Here is a 26949-nt window from a genome sequence, read left to right as displayed (position 1 = left end):
GCTTCATAAAATGTTAATTCTGATATTTTGAAAACATTGCTAATGGCGTGTATGAATATGCTTCTCATTCCAGCAATCTGAGAGAATACAAATGCTATTTTCACAGAGTGCAGGCAGTGGTAAAGTTCGTGTTGTGTCAGCAGGGCCTAGAAGGTTAGGATTAATTTTGCACATAAAAAAAATCTTTTATTTATTTCTGGGCCTCTGCAATGAAGAAATTAGCACTTAATATGTTTGTTATTTCAACATTTGTGGGTTTTTTAGGGTTTAAACTTGCATTTTACTCTGTGATTTGTTCTCTTCTAAAGAATCCTACAACTTGTTAGGATCTACAATGGGCAATGCTCATTTTAAGATTGGAAACCATTGGGGTTAAGCTACATTTTTGTGTGTATGGAAGAGATTCCAAAATGTTAACATGTATTGATTCATGCTCCCTTACTAAAATTCATTAGGCATTAGACACTAGGCTTGAAATTAATAGAAATCGTTAGCTACTATAGCAGTGATTAACAGCATAATAAAAAATAAATCTTATGACTAAATATGTGTTAATGGCAGTTTGTAAAAGCCTATGTGTGAAACTCCATGTTAGAACATGGAGCAAGGAGCAAAGATTGCTCAGTGAAAGCATTCCAATGGTATTGGACCAATCACGCTACCACTGGCATCTTATTAAATGTGCCTTAGAAGACCAGTAGAGATTTGGAGACTTGAGGAATGCATAGAGGACTTCAGTGCTACTCTCTCATGCAGCTCTTTTATAACGTATAGAGTCCAGAATCTAGCTCTGTGGCGACATCTCCAATGAAGTCAAACCATGAAGATCAGATGCACACACCTCCAGGGAAGGTGATCACCCTTGCACGTAGTCCTGGCTGTGTCCGAAATACTGCAGCTGTTCGATCTAACAAAACAGTTACTCCCACCACTGCTTCAGGTTAGTGCACTGACCAGCAAGTCTAAGGAATGGTGATTTATCTGAGAAACTAGACGTATACTGTGATCTGTTCTACTCAGTTTGGGTTTTATTGCTTCTGCAATAAAAGAGTTAAACCATGATGTGTAAAACAGTGATTTTGAAGACCAGCAGAATTCAAAGATAGTGAAATGACCTGAAGGGCCCTAATAAAAGGTCATCTCAGCCTGAAATGTTAGCTCTGTTTCTCTTCATAGATGCTATCTGACCTGCTGAGTATTACAGCTTAGTGAGTGCTGAAACTGCAGTGCTTGTCTAGTACCCAATTGGAAAATATGTTTGGATGTCATAAATGAGAATAAAAAATATTTATTTATTGAATATTTAATTAGTGATTGTATTATTTTCAGGCATGCGTAATGTACAGAAGACATTGGTGGTGCCATGCTCATCTGGTAGCTCAGGAAATTCAAGCAGTGATGCAGACAGTGGGGTATTTGCTGTTCCTACAATTCTGCCGCCCAACAGTAGGCATAACAAGATATATTCACCCAACAAGGAGACTGATCTGGCATTCAGGCAACGACTGGATTCTTTCAGTGTGAGTTGAACATTCTCCTGTGAATGAGACTAGGGAACAGAGCAAGTGTGCTTTTTACTGTGGTTGGTTAATTATGGGGGAATGTATTAATAGATGGGATTGCAATAGTTCACCAGTCAGGCTGGGTCTGGTTCAAGAAGGTGGCTCACCACTAACTTTTCAAGGACAATTGGGGATTGGCAAAAAATGGCGGCTTTGCTAGCAATTCCCACACCCCCAAGAACAACTAAAGAAAAGACACATTATTCTACAGATTCCTTCACTGTCACTGGGTCAAAACCCTGAAACTCCCTTCCTAACAGCACTGTGTGTGTACCTACACCACATGGACTGCAGGGGTTCAAGAAGGCAGCTCACCACCACCACCTCAAGGGAAACTAGGGATGGGCAATAAATGCTGGCCCAGCCAGCGAAGCCCACATCCCGTGAATGAATTTTTAAAATTACTACATTTGAGACTACAAACAGCAGCACCTTTTTTGCTGGTTCTGATTCTTCTGGAATCCAAAGAATTGCTTTCATTGATGAGTTAAGTTGGACTGTGCTGATTATTTTATCCTTTCTCTTCTCATCAACAGATCTGATTTAATTGTATTGCTATTGAGCCAGTTGGTGATTGAACTTTTTGGTAGTGCCTGCATTTAATGGCAGCACAATAACAGCAAGACTACTTAAGGAGTTTTGTTCTTTTTCTGGTGACTCAATAATTTTAGTACAATTTAGTACTTTGTGTGCACAAAGATATTAATTATTGTGTTAAACGTGTAATGATTGAATAATTACTTTAGTAACCGTTAAATGTGGATCTGATTACAGATCAGGAATGTTAATTATCCTTCCTGATGCTGGAATTAAAGAAGAGAGCTTTATCCTCTGTTTGTCCGTATTAATATTTTACTGCAGCATGTTTGCTGATTTGGTGCCAAAAGTATGAAATGATCCCTTTCCCTAGCACTGATATGCATCACTTTGAGCTCAATTTCACCTTCTCTGTATAACAGAAAATTAATAAAAGATAGAAATTAGACAAGAACAAGCTTAATTCAGTATTCAATTTACAGTTACAAACTGCTGAAGTTTGATCTGTGAATATTGCCTCGATGACAATTGAATACATCATTATTCTGAATAGTATGACCTGAGATTAGTGGGGATACAATTTTCTTTTTGGTGTAGTGCACCAGAGTTTATGGTTTAGAATCAGTGTAGTTTCAACCTAAAGGGAAGCCATTTGGCACAATAAACTACTTATCCCATTTTCCTGCTCTTTCTCTGTAACCTTTTAATATTTTTTTCTCTGTTTATTTAATTCCATTTCAAAGATCGAGATTGGCTCTGTCAAGAAATATTCAAAGTAATTGATTGAGTTTTTCATTACTTATCCTTCTCAAACTCTGTCAAAAACTGGATACTACTTCATTTAGATTCCTCCTCCTCTCAATTCTGCACTAGTGGGTGCATTCCACTATATATTTTCACAGACCTTGTGGATTGCAAGAGTTTTGCATTGGTGTGTGTTGGTTCTCCGTGCAGTGTTTAACAGTGAGATTGATGTTGGAGATAAATCTTGTTTTATAGGTTATTTATGTTAATCTTCCTCTTGGTGGTAGGCTATGATTAGAAACAACTGGCAGTTAATTCTGTGTACACCATTCAACTCTTGTCACCAAACAGATTAGCTGGTCATTTATTTCATTGGTGTTTGTGAGACCATGTTCTGTACAAATTGACATTTGCTATACTCACCTACATAACTACTGTGACTACATTTACAAAGTAATTCATTGATTATGAAGTGTTTTGACACATCCTGACCAGAAGAAAGGTACTATTATAGATGCAGGTTTTTTTCTGTATTATGTCAATCTCTCAACATTGCTAAAGCACGAGAAGCAGGAAATCATTCCTGTGTCAACTATTGCTCCTTTCACTAACTGTAAAACTGATTTAAGAGTCTGAATGAGATTACATTTTGACAATCCTAGCTCTAACAATGACCCATAAGACATAGGAGCAGAAATAGGCCATTAGGACCATCGCATCTGCTCTGCCATTCAATGAGATCATGGCTGATCTGATAATCCTCAACTCCACTTTCCTGCCTTTTCCCCATAACCCTTGATTCCCTTACAGATTAACAATCTGTCTGTCTCAGACTTGAATATACTTAACAAACCAGCCTCTACAGCTTTCTGCGGTAAAGAATTCCACAGAATGACTACCCTCTGAGAGAAAACATTCCTCCTCATCTCTGTTTTAAATGGGTGCCCCCTTACTCTGAGATTATGCCCTCTGGTCCTAGACTCTCCCACAAGGGGAAACAACCTCTCAGCATCTACCCTGTCAAGCCCCTGAGGAATCTTATATGTTTCAATAAGGTCGCCTCTCATTCTTCTAAACTCCGCTGAGTACAGGCCCAACCTACTCAACCTCTCCTCATAAGAAAATCCTTCCATACCCGGGATCAACCTAGTGAACCTTCTCTGGACTGCCTCCAATGCCAGTATATCTTTCCCTAGATAAGGGGACCAAAATTGTTCGCAGTATTCTGGGTGTGGTCTAACTAGTGCCTTATGTAGTTTTAGCAAGACTTCCCTACTTTTATACTCCATTCTCTTTGAAAAAAAGGCCAACATTTGATTTGCCTTCCCTATTACCTGTTGAACTTGTATGTTAGCTTTTTGGGATTCATGCACAAAGACTCCCAAATCCCTCTGTGCTGCAGCCTTCTGCAGTCTTTCTCCATTTAAATAATATTCAGCTCCTCTATTCTTCCTGCCAATGTGCAAAACCTCACATTTTCCCACATTATATTCCACCTGCCTTGTTTTTGCCCACTCACTTAACCTGTCTGTATCCTTGTATCATCCTCACCACTTGCCTTCTCACCTATTTTTGTGTCATCCGCAAACTTGGCAATAGTACATTCAGTTCCCTCATCAAAGTCATTGATATATATTGTAAATAATTGAGGCCCCATCACTGATCCCTGTGGCACTCTATCCCGAAAATGGCCCCCTTATCCCAAATCTCTGTCTTCTATTGGTTAGCCAATCCTCTATCGAAGCTAATATACTACACCCAACACCATCTTATTAAGGAGCCTTATGTGTGGTACGTTATTGAACGCCTTTTGGAAATCCAAATATGTTACATCCACTGGTTCCCCTTTATCTATCCTGCTTGTTACCACAAGGAATTCTAATAAATTTGTCAGGCATGATTTCCTCTTCATGAAGCCATGCTGACTCTGCTTGATTTAGATTATGTATTTCTAAATGCTCTGCTATTACATCCATGACCCACTTTGCATTGAGAACCAGCTAAAGGCTTCTAGAAAACTTAAAAGGAGAGTACTTATTAGTGATCGTGATGTTCATCAGTGGGCTTGAGTATCTGTGCTTTTTTTGATAACACTGTTGCTATTTCAGAGACCACCAGACATTTACTTACCCAAGCAAAGGAAGTTACGAAATAATCGTCCACGCAAGCCACTGGTGGTTCAGGTAAAAAATTGTTTACATGTTTGAGAAGTAAAGTTTTGAGCCCTTGATGTTCTTTTCACCACAAAATCTGTCCGATGAATGTGATAATTTCACATTCTGCATACATAATTGCTCAATTTTGTCCAAATTGATTGACGTATTGAGTGTAAATGTGTATTGTTTCCACCCCATTACGTATATTATAGTAAATAGAGGCATGTATTTGTATTTCTAGCTGCAATATAAATAGGCTTGACAAACAATGATTTGTGTCACTTTGACTCAGCTGGTAGCACTCTTGCTTCTAGGTCAAATAAATTGTGTGTTTAACCTTCCAATGCAGTAATGAGGGAGTGCTGCATCATTGGATGTACTGACCATCAAACGAGAGGCATAACTGTTTAGTGGTTCAAGCAGATGTAAAAGAACCCATAGCTCTATTCTTTGAATAATATTGAGTTTTTACCAGTGTGCTGACCAATTTTACCCCCTTAGCCAGTACTACCAAATTTACAGATTATACCAAATGTACAGATTATCTGGTCATTTATCTCATTGCTATCTGTGGAACTAATGGAATATTGGCTCCATGCTCATTCCATTGAGATCTTGTTCTCAACATGGTTACAGCGAGGAGTTGCAAAATAGAAGTTGTGTGCTTCCTCATGGAGAGGAAGAATCACAGAACCGCATCGTGCCGCAGGCTAGCTTGATCAGCTAGATGGAGACGTGAGACCAGTTCGTCTGGCCTTTGGTTGCAGTAGGTCTGTGGGCAAGGCAAGCAAGCAGAGAGAATATGGGAAATAGGTTGAAAGGAAACTAGAGAAAAATTAGAGGGGTAACTATCATACAAAGAATTGCATTAGTTGGATTTATATTTCTACTCCTGTCATATTTTGGTACGTTTTACTTGGGAAACATTCAAATGGGCAAAAATATTAACTCCCATCTCAAAGAATGGACACATTTAAAGTTCATTTGAATGTTGCCAAATAGTAGTTTATCAACTAACATTTCTCAGCTAAATATGTATAAATTCTTCTCATCATAAAGAGCAAAATATTCATTTGGTTAATAATAAACCATATTCTGTTTAAACTGAAGTTTCTGTTTTGCTTCTTGCTGAGTAAAACATTCTTGTTTTTCTAATCTTTTTACAGAGAACTCTGTTACCACGACCAACTGGAAATTCCTCTCAACATGTTTGTTCCTTTTCTATCTTGTCCAATTCTGCCACAGGTATCTATAATCACTCAAACAGATCAGCAGAATAATATAAACAGAAAATGTTGGACATACTCGGCAGGTTAGGCAGCATCTGTGGAGAGAAAACCAGAGCTAACGGGCTGAACTTCCATGACCCTGGGGTGGCAGGTTTAGAGATGGGGCTTTGAGACTGGCAGAGGAGGGCAAGAAAGTAGTTGTGTGTCGCATCAGGGTGGCTCCCTGATGTATTCCAGCCACTGGGGAACATTCCCAGAGGCAATGTACCCAGGGGCAAGCAGGCAAGCGGATTGGTGCTTGCACCACAGAGGCAGTCGACTAGTTTGTATAATTAAGCCTCCAATTAGGGTGATTTCACTGGCTGGCCAGCATTTTGCTGGTGGCAGAGCAGCCCCCACCTCATGGAGGCTACCAGCGGTGACCTCTCTGCGGCAGTCCAGGAGGGCCTTCAGAGCCAGAAGCTCTATTCCCCAAAGGGACCCCAGGAAACCACCAAGAAGAGGGGTTTTGCCCCTAATCTGAGGAGTTTGTCTGCTCCCTCCTTCTGACTCCTTGAGAGTTTTCGTTATGAGGAGACTGGGGTTATTTTCCTTGGAGCAGAGGAGATTGACGGGGGACATGATTGAGGTGTATAAAATTATGAGGGGCATGGATAGGGTAGACAGGAAGAGACTTTTCCCCTTGGTGGAGGGATCGATAACGAAGGGGCATAGATTTAAGGTAAGGGGCAGGAGGTTTAGAGGGGATGTGAGGATGAATTTTTTCACCCAGAGGGTGGTGAGAATCTGGAACTCACTGCCTGAAAGGGTGGGAGAGGCGGAAACCTTCATAACATTTAAGAAGTATTTGGATGTGCACTTGCGATGCCATGGCATACAAGGCTATGGGCCTAGTGCTGGAAAATGGGATTAGAATAGTTAGGTACTTGTTTGACCGGTGCAGACTTGATGGAACGAAGGGCCTTTTTCTGTGCTGTAGGCCTCTATGACTAATATATTTAATTTAACCCCTTCAGTAGTGCCTCCATTTTGAGGTACTCTCGAGGTCTCCTACCTGCCTTAGCATGGGAAGCCCGCACACCTTCCTTAGTATGCCAGTTAGGAATATCGCTGTGCCAGTCATGCTGCCATTAAGTGCTGGCTCGGGTCCCCATTTAACCCTGAAGCTTGCGAGCACATCCTGTCCAGCATTTCATCTGAACTGGAAAAAGTTAGAGATACGACAGATATTGAGCAAGTGCAGGGGCAGGGCAAGGAGAGAGGGGAGTTAAGAACAAAAACGAAGATCCATGATGAGGTAGAAGGCAGGCGAGACTGAATGATGAGTGGTTTGGTGGGTACAAAACAAATTGGGGTGATAATAGGACAAGTAAAGAGACTGATTGATTAGACGGGACAAAAATGAAGGTGAACAAGGCAAATGGAACTCCAGTTAGAGAGATGAGCAGAACATCTTCAAGCTGGGCATCCCTAGAAGAGAAGTGTCAGTGAATTAAACACGAATACAGAATAAGCATAATAACATGTCATTTTGGAATGTTCCTTAAGTTTCAAATTTGAACTGAAGGTTTTGATTAATGGCAGCAACCGCGTTAATCCAGGGACATCGAGGACAAATTCAAGTGCTCTACTGGCACCAGTATACCTAACAATACCTGCCTACAATATGCCTTGATCCCTCCCTTGCCCCTGTGTTTTGGACCACTTGTCGAATATCAGCCATGGATAAGCTATAATTTCCTCCACTTAAATGTTGTGGAGGGAAAGCCCAATGATTTGGGCCCCTGCCACAAATCTCTGCCTTTGCCATCGATTTCATCCCCGTCCCCCTGCTGTCTCAGGCTGAACCAGACTGTTTGCAAACTTATTCAACCCTGAGTCAAGTTTCTAAGGCTGCCTCCTTCTGCCTAGGATCATAGATTAATGCAGCAGAGTACGGCCTATCAAGTCTCCCTCTGCTCTTGCTTCAGTCCATCTGCTGCATCCATGCCCTTGTCACCTCCAGCCTCAGCTATTTCAATGCTATCCTGGCTGACATCTCATCCTTCACCCTCTGTTAACTTCAGCTTATTCAAAAACCTGCCCATATCCTATCGCACACCAAATCTTTCTCACCCATAAGTCTAACTCTTCTAACCATTATTTGTTCCCGGTCCCCAATGCCTCAAATTTTAAATTCTCACACTTCTGTTGCTATAACCTATTCCAGCCCCGCAACCTCAACTACTCCAGAATGCTTTGTTCCTCTGACTTTGGCCTTGTGCATCCACCTCTCCTTTCACCCTACAGTTGGTGACTATGCCTTCAGCAGTCAGGGCCAAACACGCTGGAATTCCCACTCCTGCCCTTCTCCCTCTTTCCTGTAAAACCCTGCTGAAAATCCATCTTTGACAATGTTGCTCTTCTTTGTAGCAATGCTATAGTTACTGTCCAGTAAAAGCACTGACAACTCCCCCAATTCCCCTCTTTCCCCACCGCCCCCCTGCCCAGCCCCCATTGACTCTGTTGTGAACTCTTATGCTTTTCTATGTTTTAGGTACAGGCTCGTTCCGTCCTCTTCAATCATCACTTTCCAAAGCATCTTTAGCTCGTCCTATTGTTCCAAAAGCCATTCCATCATCTACCAGCCAGCTCTCCAGTAAGTTGCAAATGTTTCAAAAGTTATCTGTTTTAAAGAACTGCAAATGTGTTGCTTTAAATTTTGTGTGCCTTTCACTTTTTTCCGTTTTCCGCTTTACTTTTTGGCCCTCTTGATTTGTAGACTGCGAAGAGCTGTAAGCAATCTATCTTTATTGAGAAGATCTAGGAACTAGCCAAGAAAGCACATCTAGGTGCATAATCATCTGTTGCAGCTACGTTCTAAAAGTTATGCCAAAAGCTGTCATTTTTCAAGGAATATCATGCTCAATTACCTGCTATTGCCTCAGTAATTTACAGAACATAACTTGCAGATACTTTATGGTAGAAAAATTTAACATTATTCCTCTGGGTTTTGTGATAGCAAACAGCAATTCTGCTTTTGTTTTACAAGTAACCATGGCTCTTATATTCCCAGCTATTAGTTGTAACACTACCTTGATTATACATCTCACCCTCATTGTAAAAACTCTACTCTTGTTATAGCTCCATTGGTCAATTACTTCTGAGTTTCAGATCCCATCCTGTTGTTAGAGCATATTTTGTGGTATTCCAATCAGATTTCTTTTTATATGGTTAATTCACTGTTGTTAAATAATTCTGTTCCTGTTTATTTGAGTTATCATTTTCTTATGATACATCATTATCTGTTAACAATACTTTGCGAAAGCTTTCTCTCATAAACTTTACCTAAGCAGACCTGTTTAGAGGAACATTCTGCTCATTTCACTACTGTGGTGTCTTATCATGCTAAGATGTACTTGTCGATTTCCAAATTGCAGCAGAGGCTTTTTTTAAATATGTTCCTGAAACAAATGTGATGTAAGTGGGGTAAATTGGTCAAACAGTTTCTTTTCCACCAGGTGCAATCGACATGGCAGCTAAATCAGCAGGCATAATTCCAGGCAGCCCAGTCCAGACCCTTGATGCAGAAGGATCGCAAGATTTGACCTCTTTGTCAACAGAAGGAGTTTCTATAGTGACCTCAGACCAAGAGTTATCCTCAGTCCATCAGAATGGCAGCTGTACAGCAGCAGCCTCGACAGGGGTGAGTGTCATTGGCCATTAGCACTTACTGTTCGGTAAGCTGTGTCTTTGTGTCATTCCTTCTGAATGTGGTACTCCAAGCTCTGGTGTTTATCTGAGTTAAATTCTAAGTCTACTGCATGCCTCTATTTAATGTAGTTACCTCGAATAATTTTGCTCACTAATTGCTTGGGCCTAGCGTGTGATTATTATGCGTTTCACCATTGTTGATCCAAGCAGCTAAAACACAATCATGGTATTGTACATATGTTACTCTATTGAGTTACTGATTATGATTGGAAGGGGTGGGCTGGTGGCGGTGGGGGGGACTCCTTAGCACCCACAGTCCTAAGTGAGCAATTCTGTTCTCCTATGCTGTAAAAATGCTCAGAAAGGGTAGCACTTTCATTGTATCAAGCTTTCTTGTAATTGAGAACCATAGCTGCAAGGTGGGAGTCACTAGCTTATGGCCAGGATTTCCGGGGGTGGGGGTGGTGCCCACTCGCGGAACTCCCGACGTCACCTTGCCCCATTTCAATTTTCAAGTAGACGGGGGCTCTGCGGAATCAGCTATGTGCCCGCCGACCTGTCAATGACCAATTGAGGCCATTGACAAAGTCATTAAACTAATTAATGGACCTGCCCGTCCAACCTTAAGGCTGGCGGGCAGGCCCGGAGCCCCAGCGGGCTTCTGATAAAACATGAAACCTCATCCACTGGCGGGGTGAAGTTTCATGTCCATTTTTAAAAAGTATAATAACATTTATGTCCTTTTTATTAACATGTCCCATCTCGTGTGACATTGTCACATGAGGGGGACATGTTAATAATATTTAAATTTTTCTATTTTTAAAGTCTTTAGCACTGTCAGTAATCTCCCTGAGACAGCACTTAGCCTCAGGGAGATGAGTGCGGTGTCTCGTACGCATGCGTGAAAGACCACACCCTCGGCTCAGGAAATCACCCCCCCTACCCCACCAGACGGGGGGAAAATTCTGCCCTGTGTCTATGGTGCCCTGCAGCCTCAGCCTGCAGTGCTAAATGTAACATTGTAAAGGTTCAAAGGGCCTAAAAACCATCATGTTAAATTGTAGAAATATTCTTATTTCATATACTTAAATTTTAAAGAAAATAGAAATTCTTTTTAAGAGGCTGGACTAGAGGGAAAGATGCAGGATGGATTTAAATATGCTCACTGTTGTCATCTAGTCACGATCTAGGGTTGGTGGCCCTCATTTTCTTAATACTATTGTGCATAAAAATAAAAAGGCAATTAATATGAGGCAGCCACTTGCCCCCTCTGATCCTGTTGCCTATCCACTGTCTTGATATTAACCTGTTCTTTTGAGCAGGTGAATGGGAGGCCCACAGGAACAAAAGAGAGCCCTTCTATGAAGGGCCAAGTGGTCTCTTTGTGTGCCATAAACAGTCTTTGATTCTATGATTCTTTAAATATGCACATTGGGTCCCAAAGATGTCCACGGCACCCGGCTACACTATTAGTTAGAGGTCTAATTTGTACAGCTCAATTTCTTCAGTTGATGAGCTATCAGAAATAATATTAGTCTTGAGAGGTCATTTCACAAAGAATAATTGAATACAAGTTTATTGGACGATTGAAAGATACCCTCACTATAGCAAGTTGATATACAGCAAACTCAGCTATCTTGTGACTTTAGTGGAAAGTGGTGGAAAGCACTTAAGTGTTCTACTGTACGTTAGTGTATATCCAATTTATACAAAATATATTAACCTGTGTATAAAAATATATAAAAATTGAAAGTACAAATGGCATTTAAACGGTCACATGCAGCTGTGAAATCCATCAGAACTTTTCTTGAAAATGTTCCTTTCCATGGGATATGTTGCTTTTTTTAAACCCTGCTTTTATACACTTGCTTCGCCTGGAGAATGAATTTGATTGTCTTGACTGAGGGGGTTCTTCCTGCAGCTTTTAGCTATGTTCTCTGTGGGTTAAATGACTCAACTTTAACCTCTAATGTGTATTTGTTTTCTGCACAGAGGGATCTCGAAAAACATACACTTCAGAATGGCCTGCCTTCTCCATCAAGCGAAACTCCCAACACATTGTTCACTTCTCCTCCAAATGTCTCAGCGCTCCTGGATATATCATTGCCAGGACCTCCAGAGGATACATTGTCCCAGGGTGGACCCCACAGTCAAATCAGCGACTCCATCATTGAGCTTGCTATTAACTCTACTCAGTATGTTGGTGGTAAGTGGAAGAATTTATTTTCGACTGGTGTGTGGTGTACCGTAGCTTGCACTATTGGCTAATTTGAAAAATAGGAAATAGTAAAGGTGTCTCTGATAAAGCACTGTTATAGCAATGTCAATGGTAGAATAAAAGTAGGAAACTCATCTGTTGAGAAAACTAATAGTTTAAAGTAGTAATAATCTGTGTTGAAACATGTCTTCAAAGTTAACATTAGAATAATAAGTGGAGAAGTTAGCTGTGTTTACAGCACTCTATGGCTGGGAGTCACTTATTTTTACACATGTATGTTTTATTTCCACATGAATATTGATTTGTACCATTGTATTGTCGTTCCTCATTTGATAGCCTGTGACTTGTCACAGGACAATTAGGTGTGTAACCTGCTCTTAAAGAAAAATCTTGCATTTATGTATTGATTCTTATGAACTCAGGATCACAGAATTGTTAGTGTAGAAGGAGGTCATTCGGCCCATCGTGTCTGCATCGGCTCTGAGCATTTTAACTTAGTGCCGATCTCCTGCCTTTTCCCCGTAACTCTGCACATTGTTTATATTTAAATAATCATCCAATGCCTTCTTGAATGCCTCAATTGAACCTGCCTCCACCACACTTCCAGGCAGCGCATTCCAAACCCTAACTACTCGCGTGTGAAAAAGTTTTTTCTCACCTCGCATTTGCTTCTTTTGCAAAACACGTTAAAACTGTGCCCTCTGGTTCTCGATCCATTTATGAGCGGGAACAGTTTCTCCCTATCTACTCTGCCCAGGCCCCTCATGATTTTGAAAACTTCTATCAAGTCTCCTCTCCAAGGAAAACAGTCGTAACCTCTCTAATCTTTCCTCATAAGTGAAGTGTCTCATTCTGGAACCATTCTCGTAAACTTCTTCTGCACTCCCTCCATTGCGTTCATATCCTTCCAATAGTGCGGTGCACAGAACTGTACACAGTACTCCAGCTGAGGTCTAACCAGTGTCTTATGTAAGTTCATAACCTCCCTGCTTGTACTCTATGCCCTTATTAATGAAGCCTAGAATACTGTATGCTTTAGATACAGCTCTCTCTACCTGTCCCGCCACCTTTAATGACTTATGTACATATACACCCAGGTATCTCTGCTCCTGCACGCCCTTTAGAATAGTATCCTTTACTTTATGCTGTCTCCCCTTGTTCTTTGTATCAAAGTATATCACCTCACACTTCTCCACATTGAACTTTATCTACCCACTCCACCAATGTGTCAATGCCCTTTTGAAGTTCTACACTGTCCTACGCAGTTTACAATTTTCCCAAGTTTGGTGTCATCTGCAAACTTTGTAATTGTCCCCCTGCACAGTAAGATCTAGATCATTTATATGTATATCAGGAAAAACAAGGGTCCCAACACCGACCTCTGGGGCATTCCACTACAAACCACCTTCCAGCCCGAAAAATACCCATTAACCATTTTACTCTCAGTTTCCTATCCCTCAGCCAATTTTGTATCCATGTTGCTACTGCCCCTTTCATTCCATGAGCTATAACTTTCCGCGCAAGTCTGTTGTGTGGCATTATATCGAATGCCTTTTGAAAGCCCAAATACACCACATCAACAGCCTTGCCTTCATCAACCATCTCTGTTACCTCTTCAAAAAACTCCAGGATGTCCCAAAGTGCTTTATAGCTAATGAAGTATTTTGAAGTGTAGTCACTGGTATAATGTAATTTACTCACAGCACCAGCTTCTGACCTATATCACTTCTTCTGTTTTAACAGGTGATGGTGCTTCTCTTTCTCCGACAAAGTTGAATGGTAGTGACAGCTCAAAGAGTCTCCCATCTCCCTCAGCCAGTCCTCAACGTAACTGGATTCCTTCTCCCACGCACGATCCACAGTGGTATCCAAATGATTCTGGTGACTCGTCATTGGGTAGTCTGCTGTGTAAGTGTTTTATAATTTATTATCCTCCAGGAGGTGTGTTACACCCCATCATGGCTTACATTCCTTAAGCATACCAACATACCTTGCAAAGTCTCAATCCCATTTTAAATCTCTAGATTCATCATGAGACAGTGACTTGTTTCTCTGTTCCCATTCAGCCTCTTCCCATTTCCACAGTCAGTGAGAGATTCAATGTGACTAACTCGTCAAAAGCTTAATGCTGTACATTTTAAAAATGTTTTTGTATTGTGGTTCTCTGGATATCATAAATACACAACATATCTATCTTACCCATCCCATGTCTTTTGTCACTTAAACTTTTCTCACGAGTGAAGCTTTTTTAAGGTGTGTGTGTCTGTGGAAATGCACATATAGTGTGAAATACAATAATAATAATCCCATTACTGGCTGGTCAGAAGGTAGCATCAGCAAGGACCTCAGGACAGCGCTCTGTCATGAGCCAGGACGACACACCACCATGAGTTCCACACCAGAAGTTAAAGGATGTTTAGTACAGAGAAAAAGGGTAAAGAAGCATCTAATGTTGATTTGAAGTAATGTTTATTTGGAGAATGGGGGAGATCTATTAAATTAATCCCATGAGGAGTGCTAGGAAGTTTGGTATAATCTATATTTTGTTTGACACATCCCACTAATTCCAAATCTGATATTATTACATGTCATGTTCTTCATCCACTGTTTTTGTTGGTTAGTAATATTGGGATTGGATATGAGCCATAACTATGTGTCACCATCATTACCATCCAGGTTAAAAGATTTTTATATTGCAGGCAAAATTTTAAGAACATACGAATTAGGAGCAGGAGTAGACCACTCTAGCCTGTTCTGCCATTCAACAAGACCATGACTGGTCTGATTTTTAACCTCAACTTCACATTCCTGCCTACCCCCGATAACCTTTCACCCCCCGCTCCTCAAGAATTTATCTACCTCTGTCTTAAAGATGTTCAAGGACTCTGCCTCACCCACCTTTTGAGTACAAGAATTCCAAAGTGTCTCAACCCTCGGAAAAAATGTTTTCCTCATCTCTGCCCTAAATGGGTGACCCTTTATTTTGAAACAGTGACTCCAAGTTCTAGAAAGAAAAGCTTTTATTTATCTTCTGTATCTCAGAAACATCCCAGAGCGTTTCAATGAATGACTTTGAATTATATTGGCTGTTATAGAGGAAAACCTGGTAGTCATTTGGTGCAAGGCAAAATTCCAAAAACAACAGTGAGGTGAAAGCAGGTAACCTGTTTTTGATGTTAGTTCAGAGTGGAATGTTGGCAAGGGTTCTGGAAGCACTTGCTGCTTTTCTTCAGCAAGGGTTATGGGATATTTAATGCCCATCTGAACAAGCAAATAGGGCCTCGATTTAATGTCTGTTTTTTGAATTTTTATACTGCTTACTCTAGATATTTTAGCTTCTGTATTTCAAATTACTGTTGGTGAGTTGTAACCTCCCACATCCCGAATAATATTTTTAATTGTCCTGATGGCTCGTTAAAATGTTCTGATGTGTTCAGCACATTGAACCCTTCAGCCATTAAATGTATCCAATGCCTCCACAGGATTCTGCTTGTGTTTAGAAGGCAGTAGAATAACATTACACTAGACTTTGTTTAGGTCTTATGTGGCAATTTTAAAAATAGAACAGATGAATTCTGTAGCAAAATTTTTTCAGTACTTAAACTTTGTTTAAGCTTCTCATATGTTAGAAAATAATAGTTTGCCCCAAACTAACTTGCAATTAGTTTTTAATGTAGCGGTCCTCTTTAATCCTTTTTTCACTAACTACAGAAGTTAATCTGGTTTATCTAATTCCCTTCAATTCTTGTAAGCCCCTGTTTGAAAGTCCCAGATGAAACTCAAAGTGTGGGCTGATAAATATCTCAAAACTTGGGTGGGGATGCTTTGCAAATTTAATGAATTGCTCATTAATTGTTAATGGCTGCAAATTGGAAATGGATAAACAAATCACATGTTTATATTTAAAATGAAGTGACTTGTCTCCTTCCCTCAAGCCTACCGCCTAGAAACTAGTTGAATAGTCATTGTGACAATTTATCAACTAAAGCTGAGCTGAGAGTGGAACTTCGTTTCCTCCCTATGTATTTTGATAGAATTAAAGTAGCTAGTGCCAAGACGGATCCTTGGCACAAGTTCTTCTACTTCATCATCATCTCATCCAAAGGATGAAATCTCCGCAATGTAGTACTCCTTCAGAGTACTACAAAAGCGTTAATGTAACTTATGTGCTCCAGTCCTGGAGTTGGCCTATAACCCAGAACCTTCCAACTTGGAGAAAGGTGTTCTATCATCTGAGCCAAGCTGACACTAAAAAAGTGATGAGGTTGAATCCTGACCTTGAAGGGATCTGTGTTACTATTTAGTGCTTATGGCATATGTACTCTTTAAAAGAAATGCAGTGTATTCATTCAGGATGTTTTGGGTTGTTTGCAGCAAGCCTAATATCACCTGAAAAAGGGCGGAAGATGCTAACAACTGGCAACTGCAATAGCAATAGCAACTCTCTGCTTGGAACAAGCCTATTGGATGGAAACTCCAGGGATTCTTTTGTGTCCCGCTCACTAGTAGACGTCTCGGAGGTAGGAAGATGGCCTCCATTTGACAAGTGACCTAAGCAATGCTTTAATAAGAAAATTCAAAGTACCTTTTTAAAAAAAAATCGAGCATGTGATCGAGTATTTACGGCTCAAGTCTAAGCTACCACGGTTTTTTTTTAGTGTATGAATATTAAGTTCCGCAATTGGCTAATAGAGCTTTCCAAGTTGAATATTCTTGGCAAAGTAACAGAAGATGATTTACCCACAGATTTCAAGACATTGAGGTCCTTGTAAAACTAACTTAGTTGCTATGGGAACATATTGAGTGAATGCTGCAACTATTGATCTTTCAGTTGGCAGAATTCATCAGTGGAATTAAACTTAGTTGACACCCATTTGACCTTAAATATTCCAACATATTTCAGTACCTTACAATTTCAATCTTGGTGGTGTACAGGGAGAAAAATATGCTTTGTGATCAGCAGCTTTAGCTAATTACATATTTTAGTGGATGAGTCCCTAATTAATATTGGTCTGAAATATTTGGTGTAAGTTGTTGTCGAGTGATCATTAATATTTTCCCAGCTGCTAAATTTAATAGAGCAGTCAGCAGAATTCTCTATAATCAAGTGGCGTGGAACTTTGCAGCTTTTATTACCATTTTTATTCAGAGATCAAAGGTCCTGCTGGGAAATGATAATATTGTTCTTGTACAAAAATAATTTCAACAACCTGGTACCTTTTTAAGTTTCTAAACACTGGTAAGTCTAATCGCTCCAAAAGTGTGTGAAGCTCCTATTATCCAACATTCCCATTCTTTCTGCGGCCTACTTCTAAGTTTACAAAAATGTACTCTTCAGTATGCATTAGTATAATATAGCTTTAATTCTGAATTGGCCGTGAGTCATAGTCCTAACAGCTCAAAAGTGGGCCACTTAGTCTGCCGAATCCCTGCCAGCTCTCTGTACAGCAATCCAATCAGCCCTACTCAACCCCCATAGCCCTGCGTGTTTATTTCCCTCGAGTGCCCACCTCTGCTTCCAACACTCGCATGGGCTGCAAGTTTGAGAACATTACCACCAGCTGCGTAAAAAAGCTGTTCTTCATGTCACCCCTACAACTCATGCACTTGTACTAGTCCTTGTACCATGAGCTAATGGAAACAGCTTTTCTTTGTCTGCCTTATCTAAACGTGTCACAATCTTGTACACCTCTATCAAATTTCCCCTCAAACTCCTTTGCTCCAAGGAGAGCAACCCCAGCTTCTCCAACCTTGCCTTGGAGCTAAAATCCCTCATCCCTGGAACCATTCTGGTAAATCTCCTCTGCACCCTCTCGAGGATCATCACATTCTTCCTAAAGTGTGTTGACCAGAACTGGACGCAATACTCTAGTTGTGGCCTAACCAGAGCTTTATAAAAATTCAATTTAACTTCCTTGCTTTTGTACTCGATTCCTCTATTTATGAAGCCCACGATCCCATGTGCTTTACTAACTCCTCTCTCAATATGCTCTGTTACCTTCAAAGATCTATGCACATGAATCCCAATCTCACTCTAGAACTGTGTCATTAAATCTATATTGCCTCTCCCTATCCCTTCTGCCAAAACAAATCACCTCATACTTCTCTCTATTAAATTCCATCTGCCACTATTCTGCTCACTCTGCTAGCTTATTATGCCCTGTTGCTGTCCATTGGTATCATCCTCATTGTTTGCCACAGCTCCATGTTTGGGATAATTGGCAAATTTTAAAATTTTACTCTGTATTCCAATATTCAAGTCACCCCTACATATCAAAAAAGCAGTGATGCAGCATTTCAAATATGTAACTAAACTTTCAGTCAAAGGCTAATTCAAGGGAAGATTTAGAATCCCTTTGGGAAAAAAAAATATGGAATGACACCTATGTTGTTGGCCTGCTGAACTGTGAAGCCACTTTGAAGCATTTTTATTTCATAGCTGGCATATTGGCGCCACAGTGTTCATCTGAGGAAAGCATATCTATTTCATTCCTCCCTCACCCTATTATCCCCACCATCAAAAAACAAAGGAAGTAAAACAAAAAAAATGACCATATGCGCCAGGCAGGCAGTAACAGAGAACAACTGGATCAAAAAGGCAGAAAAGAAAGGAGAACTTAAATTTTCATTTAAAGAATCTGTGCTTTATGTTAGATCATGAACTCATTTTCAGGCTTGTTGTCTTTATTGTCCAGGTCGACTCTCAGCTGGTGTGCATGATGAATGAAAGCAGTGTGGATTACATTGCCCGTTTTAATGACCTCGCCCAAGAGCTCTCGGGGTCTGAAGCTTCAAGGAAGGAGATGCTTTTTGACAGTGGCCCTCCAATTGGTGACCTCTCACAGTAAGGTCATGAACCGAACAAAGGGGTACATTTAGAGCCCCCTATTTCTCAGCACCTTGCCAATTAAGCTGCCCATAACGGGCATTGACTACTGGAGGATCCATTTGTAAATGACACTGAGAGTTTTGAAAAATGTGCAATAAGCTTCACAGTACTTCCCGTGAATCAGTATTAGATTTATGATAACATTAAACTGGCAGTCAGTGACATTGTGTGAAGCTACAAAACAGAAGAGGCCAAAAGGATCCTGCGATGGGACTGAACACTAGAGGGAAATTCTCTTCCAATGTCTGAAACTGAAATGCAGTGCTTGAGTTAGGCACGGAAACAAAACCATTTGCAAGAACTTGGGGTTTTGTTGCAGATCTGGTGATGTTCTTATGGTTTGTACCAAATTATTGCTGGATTGATAAAGAATGTTCTGAGAGAGTTATACAAACCTTTTGTTATATATAACACACCCATTTGTGCTTTCCACTAAAAGCAAAGCAGTAGTAATCCTATTGGGGATGTAAAACATTAGAGACTGTATTCAATCTGGACGAATGTGTTAAGATACATGGCTCACATGGTTGATGTGATTATTCTGTTGGTGTGAGACTGATTATGGTACAAGGAGATCATTAAAATGATAACTTATGCTAACGGTAGCTTACGCTTAGTGCATTTGGTCCCCATTGTAGCAGTATGCCCTTAAAAGTCTGCCTAACGTACAGGTGGGTACTTTTGAGAATTCTATTTGAGCTGCATGGTGCTGATGCAGAGCATGCTTAGAAAGTGTACACATAATGTGCACTTATGAACTGAAGAACTAGACAGTTAAAATCAAGTCTCAGATGGTCACTAAGAATTAAATCCATTTCTTAATCTGCACATGTGCTTTTAGGTGCTAGTTTATTTGTAATGGCTATATGTTCATTGGGATTTTCATTTTCTTGGTGAAATGATATTGCCTCCTTTGTTCACACGCCATACTAGATTTCCTATTCACTCTGGCCCTTTCCGTATTTCTAGTTTGTGGTTCTATAATTATGGCATCAGTGGACCTCTCATTCCCCCCCCAGCAGCCCCATCTTCTGTTTTTTGTCCTGAGCTGCTAAATCAGCTTGAATGGCCCCTTCTAGTATGTGTTGGACTGTGACCTATGATGCCATTTTGGTGTTCTCCCTAAATGCTTGGATGATCCACATTTTATAACATGGAAACAAGTTGTTTGGTCTGACTAAGCCCGTTACTGGATTGCAGCCTCTTGTCCTTTTTCTTTCGTATCTGTCAGAAACAAACCTGAAGATTGATGCTTAGTATAGTATTATGTAATCACTTCACCCAAAATCAAGATCCTAGATGCACCTCAATTTGCCTTCGTGCTGTTGATTTTAAAAATCATTTTGTTTTTTGTGTATGACCCACTGACCTCGATGGCAGCTGTCCATCGATTCGAGGATGACGTTACTCAATGTCGTGAGCTTCTGCCATGGGTCTTCATGCGACTGAACAGACTGATTCTCAACCCACAGATCTTTGGGCACATGGGGCAGGACTTATTTTTACCCCTTTAGATGTATAGCACTCTAATTACGTATAAAGTTTAAAGATTTTCCATCCTAAGTGTAACTCTCCTGGTTTTAGTTGTCTTTTAGATTATGTCCAACCGGTTGTGCTTTAGGTTTGGGATATGGTAGCATTTCCTGTTAGCATGAAACAATTACAGATGCTGACACCCTAGCGCACTAAAACAACAGTTGTATGCCTTACCTTTAAGAACAGTGCTTGGACTTGATCCCAGGTCCTTGGGATCCACTGAGCCACTGTTGAACATTACAAACACGCTCTTGACTTTTTAACGTTATTATAGAAGCTCCTTCTGCTCCCTCAGAACTTTAGGAGCGGAGCTCTGTATCCAAGCACATGTGTACAGAACTGCTGCCAGTGAGCTTAGTGCAAGGAGCAGTTAGCAGTGTAACTCTGGTCTGCTGGTTGAGCATTACAATGTACAGGTAAGATTTTCAGAAGGATTTTGTGTTTTTTAAAAAAAAAAATCTAACCCGACTTCTACAGATGCACAGTCTGTATCTGTAAGCATTGTTATGTACCGCAGAAGAAGACTGGCACTTTATTTCTAATCCAAACAACTGTTAAAACAATTAGACCAGCGAACAGTACTGACCCCGGAGTAGATTGAAAGATTATCTTGCAACACTGTACTGTCCAACTGTTTACAATTGTTACCCGTTAGCTGTGGACCAATGATTGCATCCTTAGGTCCCCCAGGAGTGAGGAAAGCTGAATCGCACAACAATGGGCCATTATACTTGGACCACCAGTGCATGTTACAGTGCAGTACTTGTGCCCCAGGTTTATTCAACACATCAGAAATGATAGCTTAAGGAGTGTAGCCAATGGTATACCCAGATATGCAGATTGATTTGAGGATTATGGAAAAATAAACTGCTTCTGACACAGGCAGTTCACAATCTATAGTACTCTTATCTTGAATTATTTTTTTAAAACTGTAAAACTCTTCTGTGAATCTGCTACCAGTCTACATTTTGCATCCACGTTTTTTTGTATTTTCTACTTTAGTTCAGACCAAAGCAAATTCACACATAAAATGTCGGCATCTGGCAGCATTTTATCCCATTAATTTGGTGTGAGACATCAAGATTCAGCAAATTTTCAGTGTTTTATTAAAGAAATTTGCTTAAAATGCAAGCATCTTAAATATGATTTTAACAATTCCTGTAATTTTGAATTAGAGCGACATTTGGAATTGGAGAAGTAATTTGTACATTTGTTGAGTAATGAAGAAAATATCTACTTTTTATATTTTTAGTTTGGTGTACCTAGTTTGTGCTGCAGTAAAGAGACGACAGTAATTGTACACTCAGCAGCTTTTTTCCAGCTGGGAATAGTGCTCATTTGGTAGTTTTCTCTAGTTTTTCCGCATTGTTCCAACATAATTGCAAAAACAATTTGCGTAAAAGACCAGTCGATTTATGGGAACTCTGTTCCTTTTGTTAACAATATTCCATCTGTCTTTCTTTGATTTTTCTATTTATATTTGATTCAATTAATGTTGTGAATGGTTGTGATTTGTGTTCGTTGGCCCCAAACAGTGCCCAGTGCTAGGGAATTAGGGACTGTTCATTGGGTGTGTTATAGTGTCTACCTACTGGTTTGTACAATTCTTAAGTCTATTCTCTGCATCAATTAAAAAGGAAGAACTTACTGCGTTTTTTTTTGTAAAACAAAGTTAGATTATTTTTCAAACAAGTCCAAACTCAAGACTCCACTTCTTGTTCCTCCAGATTCGAAACTCGCATTGGGAAAGTTCTGAATGCAGAGTGAAATGTTTGTCAGAATTCAAAGCTTCAGTGCTTGTTATTGGCTAGTCCCAGAAATCACTCCAGATTTTCTGGTTTTAAATTCATTGCTATTTCAGCATGTACCCAAGTGTAACCTTTCCTCCTCTTTCTGCTGCTGTGTGTACAGCTGCAGTTTTTATATTTCCTTTTTTCATTAATTCCCTTCGGTTGAGTTTTGGTTCTCATCCAAGATTATGAAACTAAAGGTACAGTTTCTTCACTGATGGCTGTTAAGTGTTGCAGGTGTAAGGGAGTGTTTTAACAGTTAGTGGCTGCAAGGAAGATATCTCTTCCATTTTTCTAATAAAATCATTGTTATAATTGAAGAATCTAGAGTTCATAGGACCGTGAAAGGTGTATGATTTGATATTTTCACATTCTATAAGCTATCTGTGGTAACGTGGCTGATTGCAAATGTTAACAGTGGATGAAGTTGGGATTCAATCTCCATCTTAACTTGCCTCCTACCAAATCAACTAGCCCAGTTGGGATAAGTGTGAATATGTCTTTATTGCTGTTAGAATTTAGTGTTGCACAACCACGTGGTGCCTTTACACAACCCTATAGTCAGCTAACTGGTAAGTGGCTGCTCCTTCAACATTCAAATAGGTTGTTCCAAATAGAAACCAAATCTGACATGTAAAACCTGACCGGACCAAAACTGAATTCAGCTCTCAGAAGACCAGTGTGGTTAGCATTCAGTTAGACAACGCAGTGGCCGAACATAGATCAGACTGCCTTTAATTTGGTAGCGAGTGAACTATAGCTAAAATCCCATCAGTGGGGTGAGTACCTCTTAAAGAACGGCAATTTATTTGTTGTCCAAAAAAGAAAGTATATATAGTGTGCCATAGTTGTGGCATTCATTCCATTGCATGACATAATCCTGACAGCTCTGAAAATATTGTGATTTGGTCCCAAAGTTGGGGTTTAGCATCAGTGCTCATATGTATGTACAGCTGTGTTCATCCTAAATTAATGTACATATCCAAATTCCCACCAATTAAGCTTGACATAACCCTTGCAGTAATTGTGTTAAACATACACTGCATTAGTGAAGTGGGTGGATTGACAGCCTTCACTGAGAAAGCTTCCTAATTTGTAATAGCCTTGTTAGGAGCTGTGCTGAGTTTTTAGACACCGAATCTGAAGACCCCACGATGCCAGATGGCCTTTTTATATTTGAGCCAATTATTTCAGGCACTGGTTTTGGTTTACAGCTCCTTCAGTCTTTTAGAGTAGTTTGTATTTGTGTGATTGTGTGAATTATTGATAGTATGTATCTATTAAATTTAATTTGCAACAATTTAAAAAAAATTTTTGCACAGGGTAACGTTTTCATTTTACATGCAATAGTTCTAATTTAATTGCCTTTCAACAGTTTTTATTAAACTTGCATTGAAAGGTGTATATATATATATATATTTCAAATATGAACTTAAACTTGTATGTTATTCATGCAACTATAACAAATTAGCATTTTTAAAATTCTTCCTCCAATGATTCCATAGTCCCTTAACTGACTAATGCCACCAGTGAGGCTGGATATTTGACTCACACTATCATATGTTACCAATGTTCTTTTATGCATATGACAGACTTATAATGAACTGCAAAAGCATTTCTCACAACTAAAAGCACATTGGTAACTCATCACAATATTGTGGCATTCTTTCTGTTCTGAAAGTGCTGTTAAGTTTGCATGTTGTCCTGGGCTGTGCTTAGTGAGTAATTGATATTTACTGTCGCTCAACAGTTCAAAAGTGCAATCAATTGCAGTTAAATTCTTTACAGTATACATCTAGCAGTATTACTTTGTATTCATAGGAACAGGAGTAGGCCATTCAGTTGTTGTACTTTTACAGCTAGGTGCAGCTGTCATCCTGCTGTCCCAGTATAAGTGACCAGTCCTCAACCTATGCCTCTGGAGAGAGTCTGCTTTGTGACTGAAGCTTTGAATCTTGACATCTTTTTTTGTTTCAGATCATTTTGAAAATGTTGGGTGAGTGTTATGTATTAGAGAGAGAATTCCCCATCAGAGCTTTTCAAAAAGAAGTGGATAAATTAAAAATTATCATTAATCCTTAACATCTTTAAAATCCTTGTTGGGAGATTTTTTTTTAAACATTGGGTGCTGAGACCTAATTCGAGGAACTGACTAGAAGGAATTACTGAACGTGGCAACATGACAGAACTGAATTAACGTTAGCAGACAGACCGTGTGTGCATCCACAATTGTGTTTAAGTCATGTATATTCACTCTCCTTGCATTATTGAGCTCAGTAATTCCAACCCAACCTACAGCAATCCTCTGCACTTATGGATGGTTAGATTATGTCATTAGCATCCATTGTTTAAACAAAAGCAGAAGTACAGAAGAAAACACATCCTAATTCTGTATAATGGTTTTAGAAAAGGTGCTGATGGGGAGACTCTATGAAGTTCTGATTGATGCACTACAACAGAAGGTTTTTCTTTGGCTTTGGAGCAGGTTCTGAATGGCTTTTATGATGTAAATGTTGTACAGAAGCAGAAAAAGATTGTTCATAGAGTTGTTTCGATAAAAAGCCATATCAGTTGTAAAGGTTTTCATCCCCTTTTGAGATGTGAAAACTTTTAAAAACAGATCATAAACTGCCCTTCCCTGATCTTTGTACCAAATGTGTAAATTATTTTTGACTATTTATTCTGTATGATTTTAAGAGTTTTTGTGGTTATTTAATATGCAAAGCTGTTAAACTTCCATGTTGGGTTCTTTGTTTAACCTGTAGAGCTGTTTTTTTATTCTTGCTGATAAACACATTTTAAATACAGCAAAAGTGATATTGTTCCATCTGTTTTTCCATATGGGAAGTAGGTATATTGGGGGTTGAATTCAGGAACACCTATTTTGGGCTCCCACTTCCCCCACACACAATCAATACCCTGCGTACAAATGACGAGTCCCAAGGAGTCCCATATGTTTGGCCTCAGACCTGATTACAACAAAGATGGCACTGCTGGTGGAGGCCACACTGGTAAGTGCTCCAATTCGAAACAGCAGTTCACAGGCAACTGGCTGTCAGGCGGAGGGATCCGGTGATTAGGAGAGGTAATGATCAGGGGTTTGACAGACATTGGGGGCCTTAAAGGAAGTCATCGGGTCAGAAGGCTGAAATCAGAGATTGGGATGGGGTGAGATCCAGGGTCTGGGGAAATCGGAGGTGTGAATGGAATGGTGATTGTGGCAAGTAATGTTTCTTTTTATTTATTTATGCAATTTTTGCGTTGGTTTTCTCTTGAGGCAGCTGGCATTACTACCTAGTGTTGCAGTGGGGACCAGAGAAAGATATTGGCCCCATGTTTGCATACAGATATTGTCGAACGCCTACTTCAGGCCTGGATAAAAGCCACCTCTTTTTTTGTGCCCTTACCCAGTGTGGCGGATGTGTGCAACCCCTACCATTTTGAGGTCTTAGGAGGTTGCAAGGTGCCCAAGAGTAATGTTGTATGCAGCCGAATTGATTTGCCAGTGACCTTAAAAGTGATCTCAAAGTTGGGCCAATTTTGGACCAAGTGGAAATGTACTCGTTCCTTTTGAAGTGACTGAAATACAGAGCAGTAATGGGTGAAGAAGGGCCATGTTATGATAGAGCAGTGTAACAGTCCCTGTGCTGCTGTCATCGTGGATAGATCATTGTTGAGCTGCAGTTGGTTAGAGCTGTTTGCCATTTGTAAGGTTGAGCTAACGCATGTGGAGAAAACTTGAAAATGGAGAAAGGTAGACATGTATCTATCAGGGGCTAATCTTTACACTTGTGTTAAGATTACAACATACCCAACCTGATGCAGCCAACTCTAAAGTGGATGCTGGTAGTTTGGCCTGATGAGATAAGGTCAGCATTTGACCATCCCTAATTTCCTTAGAGAAACTGTTGGCAATTGAATGTCATGTCAGAGGACAATTAAGAGTCAACCACATTGCTGTGGGTCTGGAGTCTCATTCTCAAGTCAGAAATTTAGATGCTACTGTTGCCTATGATCTTGGTGCCATGGTCAGGAGACCTCCCTTGCAATCTGCAACTATCCCTGCCATTTCCATGGCTGTGGCCTTATGTCAGGCCTCCTTCCACATCAGCTTATTGCTTTTGTTCAAAAGCTTTTATTGTTCTTTCAGTCTACCATGAACATGTCTCCAAGGTTGATTTCTAAGTTCATGCCATACCCACAGTGGTGAGAGTTTCTTTTATTTGGTAATGTAATCTGCAATAATCTCACTTGGCAACTGCTTCCCTTCACAGAATGCAACTCTCATTCTTAGATGTGTCATAATGAGTCCAGAATCTCAGTAATTTAAAAATAGTACATAATGCTGGATGTCACAGGCAACACTGGTGAGACACCCCATCATGATGGAGAAAACATTTATTTTATCTGCATCTCCAAATTTGCTTTCAGCTAAATGCATAATCTTCACTTGTAATTCCCCTACACCTGTGTTAGGGTCGAATTCACCCATTGGCACTGAAGTCTTACTTTGAGTCAAGCGTAACATGTAATTGAAAAAAATGACCCCATGTACCCGAATATAATGCGCGCGCGCACACATTTCGAATCGCTCA

General features: G+C 40.0%; 1 protein-coding gene across 2 annotated transcripts in view; it reads left to right on the top strand.

The window, feature by feature from the left end:
* The window catches only part of cramp1 (cramped chromatin regulator 1), a 52150-nt gene extending 32524 nt beyond the window's left edge, over window positions 1–19626 (top strand). For both annotated transcript variants that reach the window (XM_078559055.1, XM_078559056.1), the window contains exons 11-20: window positions 775–940; window positions 1330–1520; window positions 4952–5026; window positions 6166–6244; window positions 8765–8866; window positions 9729–9913; window positions 11914–12127; window positions 13883–14047; window positions 16514–16659; window positions 18835–19626. In XM_078559055.1, coding sequence (XP_078415181.1) covers window positions 775–940; window positions 1330–1520; window positions 4952–5026; window positions 6166–6244; window positions 8765–8866; window positions 9729–9913; window positions 11914–12127; window positions 13883–14047; window positions 16514–16659; window positions 18835–18987 — 1476 coding nt within the window. In that variant the 3' untranslated portion in view covers window positions 18988–19626. The remainder of the gene's footprint in view (window positions 1–774; window positions 941–1329; window positions 1521–4951; window positions 5027–6165; window positions 6245–8764; window positions 8867–9728; window positions 9914–11913; window positions 12128–13882; window positions 14048–16513; window positions 16660–18834) is intronic.
* The last annotated feature ends 7323 nt before the right edge of the window (window positions 19627–26949 follow it).

Source organism: Cetorhinus maximus, chromosome 15, assembly GCF_964194155.1.
Source record: "Cetorhinus maximus chromosome 15, sCetMax3.hap1.1, whole genome shotgun sequence".
NCBI lineage: Eukaryota > Metazoa > Chordata > Chondrichthyes > Lamniformes > Cetorhinidae > Cetorhinus > Cetorhinus maximus.
Note: the sequence above shows the minus strand (reverse complement) of the source record. Positions and strands in the feature narration are given on the sequence as shown.